This window comes from Phycodurus eques, chromosome 14, assembly GCF_024500275.1.
Source record: "Phycodurus eques isolate BA_2022a chromosome 14, UOR_Pequ_1.1, whole genome shotgun sequence".
Lineage (NCBI taxonomy): Eukaryota > Metazoa > Chordata > Actinopteri > Syngnathiformes > Syngnathidae > Phycodurus > Phycodurus eques.
Window position 1 is genome coordinate 34,696 of NC_084538.1, and position 8,550 is coordinate 43,245.

General features: G+C 43.9%; 1 protein-coding gene across 1 annotated transcript; it reads right to left on the minus strand.

Annotated features, from left to right (window-relative positions):
* Nucleotides 1-244: 244 nt before the first annotated feature.
* LOC133413227 (tropomyosin alpha-4 chain-like) lies at nucleotides 245-8,439 on the minus strand. Its single transcript, XM_061697305.1, has 9 exons — nucleotides 8,209-8,439; nucleotides 6,869-7,015; nucleotides 6,672-6,805; nucleotides 6,487-6,604; nucleotides 3,011-3,081; nucleotides 2,597-2,672; nucleotides 2,464-2,526; nucleotides 733-802; nucleotides 245-664 (listed from the first exon to the last, which is right to left on the minus strand). Exons 2-9 carry the CDS (start codon nucleotides 6,998-7,000, stop codon nucleotides 582-584), a joined length of 747 nt encoding a protein of 248 aa, XP_061553289.1. The 5' UTR covers nucleotides 7,001-7,015; nucleotides 8,209-8,439; the 3' UTR covers nucleotides 245-581.
* Nucleotides 8,440-8,550: the final 111 nt, after the last annotated feature.

Consider the following 8,550-nt stretch of genomic DNA (forward strand, 5'->3'; position numbering starts at 1 on the left):
TCAGGTAAGTTTTACATTTTTCCCCTTCAGCAATATGGCGGCTACATATCCTTGTGTACTTTAAAGACGGAGGGGCCCATCGCGACGCCATCGATAGCATGTTGCTACCTTGGAAAACCCTAAACTGACAAGGACAACTATTTGTACACAAACTATGTGCAATCATGTCTCTTCCACTTGCCGCTGATCATCGATCAATGCTTTAAAGGGGAGACCGCCCGCCCCCCCAATTAAAGACGTTAAACAAATTAACTTGGTGTTTTTATTTTAGAAACAAAAAGCTGTTATGACATCACAGCATAAGACCATGTGACACTATTGTTCAGGTAGGCGCTTCTGACTGGCCCCTTGACTTTATGCTCTGATGTCACGTGATGACATCGTCACAGTATAAAATGCAAGATGCCACGGAATGAGTCGGCGTGTCTGATCTTTCAAATTGGCCCCTTTGGTTTGGCAGAAAAATACGATTGGCTGTTCCCTTCCAAGCACACGCCCACAACACAAGCAAGCAATCATTGAGCGAGCGTCTGATTATTGAGCCCACTAATTAAGGAATGTGACGGTTTGAGTTGGAATGTTCAGAAGGCGGACAGATCCTCAAGGGTCTGGTGGAGTTCGGTGTTGAGCGCCACGTTGGCTGTCTTGGTGGCCAACACCAATTCTGCAAACACAAACATCGGTCAGCTTTGGTCGCTCACGTGTCCCACATAATCGACCGGCGTGCCGTACCTTCCAGCTCGTCAACGGTTCTCTCCAGCTTGGCCACATTGCGCTCTGCCGACTCCGCCCTGTTCTCAGCCTGAACAGGAAGTGGATCAATGTTAATTTTGATAGCAAATTTTGATTTAGTTTTAGTCAGTCTAATGACTAAACTGACTATTTAGTTTTAGTCATTTTGTCATCTAAATTGTTTTAGTGAAGTTTTAGTTGACAAACTACCATAAGATTATAGTTGATGAAAACTTCAGTAAAATCAAAAGTGTGCAAAGGGTAATATGTAAACTATCCCTTTACTTTCTGAAAGTAATTATGTTCACCTTGATCAGCTTTTCTCAAAGTGTAATACAAGTACAATGGTTTAAGCTTTTTTTTTAATCCAGCAGAGTACATTTGTAAAATAACTATAGTCGTGTTTAACCAATGCCCGTAATCTTTAATAACTGTTTTCTAATATTTATTTAGGTACCTTTAATTTTGCGGCAGGGAGGTCGACTAGTTAGGGTTGTACATATCCTTGCACATTGGGCCATATTCTCCTGTTGGTGCGCAAGTCGTCTTTTTACGTGCTTGGCTTGCGTCCCAGCAAGATGCGCCGATTCTCCCCTATAATACTTCATGACACACACACCACCCGATAAACTGCCTATCAGAATAATATTCTGCCAAATATTGGACCCTGCCTAAAAAAATCCATAATGGTCCCTCCCTAGTAGGCTTTGCAAGATCAGGACTTTCGGGGCCAATCAGCGAGTTTATTAAAAAATAAATAAATAAATAAATAAATAAATAGATCACCGATCCGATCACGAAATGGAGCAATGTGTCTATTTAAATGACTAGTTCATTTACTGGATATACTTGTGTACGGTATACTGAGTATCTTAAAATATATTCTCCAGTCAGGTCATTTATTCTAATCAGTCAGGTTAAACCAACATTACAACATGACAGAAATAATGGGTGCTAATTTACTGTAATTTAATTACTTCAAACACACTGAAACTTTAGCGTATGATTCAACAGAACGCCGGCATGATTACGTACAAGCGTTAGTCCTAGCACTAGATTGCTAGGCTACATAACGTTTTGTTGGCTGCTTGTGAGCCGTATCGTATTAAAAAGGTATGTGAACATACCTCAAGCAATCCTTGAACGAACGCCTTCTCCCGAGCACCGGTGACAACCACCACCACACGTTTTTCCCCATTTTGTTCTTTTTTGACCAAGACAATACATGCGCGATCCATTGTTGTGGCCGTGGTAACGAGTGTATCTGGTCGCGTTTGATTTGACAAAGCCCAGTGATCATAAATGAAGTCAAAAGACACGCGACAAGGCTAAAAATAAACTAGGTTTTGGATTCAAATATACTCTATACGACGGCGAAGCAGAGTAAATGTCTTTTGCGGAGCCGATCATTCGGCGAATTATGACAAAGCCGATACCGATCCAGCAATCAGATCGGTGTTAAGGCTAGTCCCTAGTACAGTGTAGCACCGCCTCTTGCAAAGTCACCCTTTAGACATGTAGTGCTTTGGCGCCATCTTGTGGCATCAATAGGAATTCCATCCATTCCTCTTACCCTCATTAAGGTTGCAGGTGTGTTGGAGCCTATCCCAGCTGACTTTAAACAATAGGTTTAGGTGCGTGTAATTGCGATGTTACGACAGCATCGGCGTAGCTCAGAGAAGGACTCGAGAGCGTTAGTCTATGGTAAGCGAGCTAACGAATGTGTCTCACCTCCATCAGTTTACTCCTGAGGGTGCTGATCTGCAGCTCGCTTCGTTCCTCCAGCACACAGAACTACAACACAAAACAGAAGGATGACACGCCGAGCAAACGCACGCCTCCATGGCAACCTCTCAACTCTCACCTTCTCAGCCTGAGACTCCAAGCTCTTCGAATTGGCCATCAGACTCTTCAGCTCGTCCTCCAGCGAGCGACCTTTGCTGCGGATCCAAGGTCATATGGTCACAAACACGGCAGGTTAAAAAAGCTCAGGTCAAAACGAGACGTGTGGAAGCGGCCGCAGGAGGCGCAGGTGACAAAGCATCTCGGGGTCAGAGGTCAACAGGGCAGCAGTCGGGAGGTCAGGTGACCCTCACGACCTGCGATTTCTTTACCAATTGGCCCGAACTCCTCGGCTGCTAGTGTTACTTAGCTACGCGGCAGGAAGTGGGTAGACAGGAAGTAGACGGCTACACGCGAAAGCAAGCGTGCGTGTGTGTGTGTGTGTGTGTGTGTGTGTGTGTGTGTGTGTGTGTGTGTGTGTGTGTGTGTGTGTAACCTCTCAGCTAACTCCGCTCGGGCTTCGGCACGCTCCAGTTCCTCCTCCCCCATCACCAGTTTACGAGCCACCTGTCAATCAAACATCAGGTCAGCTCAGGTGATCGGCAACCTTGTCTCAAAGTCCAACAAAACATTTGTTTACATAAATAACACTCAAATATGTATAATGTTAAACAAGCTTAAAACCAAGACGAATACATTGATGCCAGACAATAGCTACCGTCAGCAGCAGCCACGAGATGGCGCTGTATCCACCCTGACACTCTAGAGTGTTACTGCTAACTGACATTCACTTTACTAATCATGAAATACAAATGGAAATGTTGCATTATTATTCATGGTTATCATCATCATATTATTTGCTTGCCTTCACCTCCTGCTAGTGGAGATGATTTAGCTGAAAACATCTTTAGCGATCACATTGCATGCCAACATTGTATGCTAAAGTTTATAGCTAGCATCCAAGATTAGCATGGGGGCATTGAAACCTCTTAGCCAATGTGGCAAAACAGCATAAAAATGTAATTCTCCTAGCCACGTGTAGCTAGGAGATTTACAGAAAGAAAGTTAAATGGGCAACACCAGCAAATTTTTATTTTACGAACAAGTGTCAAAAAGGGAAAAAAGGTGGTGGTATTGCTGCTATTTTTAAATCATTATTTCAGTGTAAAGAAATTATACTGGGTGATTTTAGCCCTTTTGAATCTCTGGTTTTTAGTGAAAGGTGATCCAAAGGTTATTGTTTTAATATTTATACACCTCCAAGATACAATGGAAAATTTATGGATGATTTTTCAGAATTGCTGAGAGTTATTTATACAGACCACAACTATTTTGTTATAACGTGGGACTTTGACATTCATATTGACAACAACATGGAAAAAAATTCGAAACAACACTCTGCTATACTGGACACATTTGACCTCTCTCAACATATAAAGGGTCCAACCCACACTCAAGGTCATATCTTAGACCTGGTCATCTCTAAGGATGTTGAAATTCTATCAGTTGACATTAAGGATGTGGCTATTTCAGACCGTTTTTCTGTGTTGTTTGAATTACAGATTATCCCAAACGTTCAGACGTCTATTAAGAAAAGGCACATAAATGAGTACCACCACTAAGTTTCTGGAGACCACAGTTTATGGATAAATACACCTGGAAAATCCCAAATGTCATGAATGCTGCCGCTCCTAGTAAAACCAAGACAATCTTAAAGTGACCTAGAATACTGTGGATGAGCACTATAAAGGTAAAGAGCTCTAAATCAAAGTGTAGGAAAGCAGAATGTAAGTGGAGAAAAACTAAACTGCAAATTGACTATGAGCTCTACAGACAAACTCTTTGTAATTTTAACCAAGAGTTAGTCAGGGTGGGACAGCCACACTTTTCTCCTCAACAATACTTCCACTGTTTGCTGTGATTGACAATCTCACAAACCCCCAAATCAAACAGCTCCAGAACTACAGTAAATGCAATGAATTTGCTTGTTATTTTAGGGGGGAAATACAATCAATCAGGTTAAATATCAGCACAAATCAGCAAATATGATAAAATTATGCTACATCTGAAGCCACCCAGGAAAAACTATTACCATGTCAAAATGTTATACTGTGCACCAAAAAAACTGTCGAAAAAAACGTTCAGCAGCAGAAACCATCAACAAGCTGTCTTGGCTCGATACCTAGCATCAGCTCGATACTCGAGTCAAATGTTCATTTTAGTCTATAAGCTAATGGATGTTCATAATTTGGACACCCTTTATTTAAACCATGCAAACCTTTTTGACCCAGCCCCCGAAAAGAATCTGAATCGAGAATTGTTTAGAACTGGAATCGCTCAAATTCAAAGGAATCCCAACCCTAACTATTGCACACACATACATCGCGATGACGATGCTCAAACAAAATATTGTCCAGCCCTAATTTGTAAACTAACTTGTGACTAGATCAGACTACACGATTTTAGCTCCGATATTGACCCGATTTGCTATCACGGGCGATTTTCCAGATCAAGCCCGATATATTTTGTCGGGAACGACAAAGCTTCTTGTCGTGTGACATAATCCACGACCAACAATTTGGCCCTGCGATAGCCCTACGACGCCAAAATGAAAGTCATGTTTTTCCTCCTGGAAGCCATGCATGCCCATGCCATCACACTGCCTCCACCATGATTTACCCATGATGTGGTGTCCTTTGGATCATGAGTTGTTCCAATTCTCCAAACTTTCTTCTTCCCATCATTCTGGTACAGGTTGATCTTAGTCTCATCTATCCAAAAAACACTGTTCCAGAAGTGGGCTGGCTTCTTCAGGTGTGTTTATTTGGCAAAGTCAAGTCTGGCCTTTCTATTATTGAGGGTGATTAATGGTTTGCACCTTGTGTTGAATCCTTTTTATTTACTCTCATGAAGTCTTCTCTTTATGATAGACCTAGATCCTGATACACCTACTTCCTGGAGAGTGTTCTTCACCCGTGTGGATGTTGTGAAGGGGTTTTTCTTCACCATGGAAAGGATTCTGCGATGATCCACCACTGTTGTCTTCGGTGGACGTCCAAGCCTTTTTGAGTTCCCAAGCTCACCAGTGCACTTTTTTTTTTCTTAGAATGTACCAAACTGTTGATTTGGCCACTCCTCACATTTACGGTCTCTCTGATGGATTTCTTATTTTTTTCAGCCTCAGGATGGTGTGTTTCACCTCCACTGAGAGCTCCTTTGGCCGCATGTTGTTGTGTTCACAGCAACAGCTTCCAAATGCAAACACCACACCTGGAACCAACTCCAGACCTTTTAACTGCTTGATTGATAACAGGTTAATGAGGGAAGAGCCCATGCGGCCATTTTTTTTTTTTTTGCAGCCCTCTGACTCAATTGTCCCATTACTTCTGGTCCCTTGAAAAAGAGGCGGCTAGGTATTAAAGAGCTGTTATTCCTAAACCCTCGCTCCAATTTGGACTCTCAAATTACAGGTGAGAGTCTGCACTTTAAGACCATATTGAGTGTATAATTGCATCCTGAATATGTTTTCGTAAACAACTAAAATGTTGTGTCACTGTCCAAATATTTTTGGGCCTAACTGTACATCGCGGTAACATGCTTCAATTTGGTGCCAAGAGGCATCGGGTCTTCTCTTTCCCGATCACCGCTCTCTGGGGCGGGGCAAGCCTCAGAGCCTAGCCTGCGTGCTTAGCCACCAGCAGCCAGATGGCAGCTTCTCCGGAGTCCGCGCTCGATGCTGAATTGAAGCTGGGGGAAAAACTAAACTGCATTCACACATGCCAGAAAGCACGCTGACTAACTTTCATCAGCCAGGGCTTTTGACGCGGGTGATTTTCATTTTCCAGCGTGGCTTATGTCTGTTGCTATATCATCAATATTGAAGACTTTTGTCACATAACAGAATGTGCTTATTGTGACAGCTTTGAAATGATCTGTGTGCGTGGGTGTTTGTGTGTATGAGCGTGTGCATACTTCCTCATATTTGCGGTCAGCCTCCTCAGCGATGATTTGAGCTTGCTTGAGCTCAGCTGTCAGATGTTCCATCTTCTCCTCATCCTTCATCGCTCGAGTTTCAATCACACGAATCCCTCTGGAGACGTAATAGTCATTGTTACAGTCATCATTATCATCACCATCGTCATCACACGCGTGCTGACCTCTCGCTCTCGTCGGCCACCTTCTCCAGCGTGTCAAGCTTCCCGACGGCGGAGGTGAGCTGCTCCTGCGTCTGGTCCAGGTTGTCTTCCGTCATCTGAAGACGGCGACTGAGCGACGCCACTTCCGCCTCTGCCTGCGCGTCACACGACAGTCAATCACTACGCGTGTGACACGTTGCATGTGTACATGCGTTCACCTCATCACGAGCCCTCTTCTCCTCCTGTAGTTGTCTTTGGAGTGTTTCTGCTCGCTCTTCAGCTTCTTCAGCTTGCCTTTGAAGATATTGGATCTTCTTCTTGACGGCCTCGATGCTGCTCACTCCAGTCATCTTTGTCTTGTGATTCTAGAGAGGAAGCAGCAGGAAGTTACTTTTAGGGTCGACCGTTTTTTTATTTATTTTTTAATTTACCATTTTTAATGTGAGAGGCAGGGGTGATTCTGGGATTTGAGGTTTAAGGGTGCTTGGAATCATTTTCGGGGTGCTTCAGCACCCCAAAAGTGGCAGTCAGGTTCAGTAGCACCTTGGCTTTACCACTATATCATGTACATGATACTGACTTCTTCCATTCTAATTCAGAGGACAGTGGTATTGTCTGACCACCTGAATAATTTCCTATAGCTAGAAAGAAGAACATCAACTAGCTCCTACATAACATAAAGTGACCTTTGACTAAATGCAGCAAAAATGAGAAGTGGTAATAATAGTGTTGGTATTGAGTGTTAAGAAATGTGTGCCACATATCCTGATTTCCGCCTCGTACTTACTCCACATAACTGGAAGGCAGCGTATTGCTCTGTGCATGTACAGCGCTTGGACTCAGAGCCTAGTTGGGGTGAAGTGGAAGGGATTCGGTGGAAAAAAACATTTTTGAAGCAATAGGGGTGCTGTATTTTTGTTGCTAAAATAATACTTTACAACCAAGTATTGTATGGTTTTACACTTACACCTCTCGAGTCGCTTAAAAATGATCTAGTTTAAAATGTGGGGGGAAATCTGCCAAATTTTACACATGCTGGGATTCAATTTTGGGGGTGCTTCAGCAAAAATGGGCTAAAAACACCTAGGGTGTGGGGGGGGGGGCACAGTATCTTGGTGAATGTCAGCGAGAAAGAAACCTGACAGGCAGTGAATGATTTTCACAATATGCATCCGAAACCACAGATGTGGTTTGTTGAAGGGAGACTCGCAAACATTCCCAACGCAGCAAAGGTGCAGTTGAGCAGGTTCGGGCGGGTCCAGACGTGCAGGGCAGTTTTCTGACGTCACCACCCCAACGTGTCACGGCGCGTTCCCAGGGCTTCATTTTCCCTCATTTGCAATTTAAACCACCTTTGGGACAAGCGCGCTGTCATTGCGTTTGCGAACTAAGTGACGCTCTGTGGTCGCATGTTGGCTCACTCGTTGCGAACCATATAACGCTGTGGTCGCATGTTAGCTCACTCGTGACACTAAAAGAGGGCCTGTACGCCCTCACCGTTACCTTAGCCTGTTAGCATCAAACAGGTGTGTGCGCGTAGTTGTGACACGACACTTACCTGGACGTTCGCAGCTAGCAGGCTAACTAACCGATAGCAGCTAGCAGGCGGAATGTGAGTGTGACAACAAAAAGTGAGCGAAAAAGAACAACTCAGCGACTCTTCCTCAACGTGTGCAGGTCGCTCCAGTGACGGCGCTGGTTATGGTCGCGGTGTTTCTTCTGGTCCCGCTCGGCTCGGCTTCCGTATTCGACCAACTCCCAACTAGAGTCAGTCCGCCTTCTTCCGCGTTTTTTTTTTTGGAGAGTCCACCTTCTTCCGCGTTTTTGCGCGCAGGAAGTGACGCAAAGACCGCCCTTGCCAAGTTTTTCGTCAATTAAGAAAAAAAGTTCCTTTCAAATC

What these genes read in the sequence shown, in the direction of transcription:
- LOC133413227 (XM_061697305.1), bottom strand. Translation starts at nt 7,000, where the DNA reads ATGACTGGAGTGAGCAGCATCGAGGCCGTCAAGAAGAAGATCCAATAT. An exon ending in GTGGCCGACGAGAGCGAGAG is followed by an intron (nt 6,605 to 6,671) that starts GTCAGCACGCGT and finishes TTACGTCTCCAG; the next exon opens with AGGGATTCGTGTGATTGAAA. An exon ending in TCAGGAGTAAACTGATGGAG is followed by an intron (nt 803 to 2,463) that starts GTGAGACACATT and finishes CTTCCTGTTCAG; the next exon opens with GCTGAGAACAGGGCGGAGTC.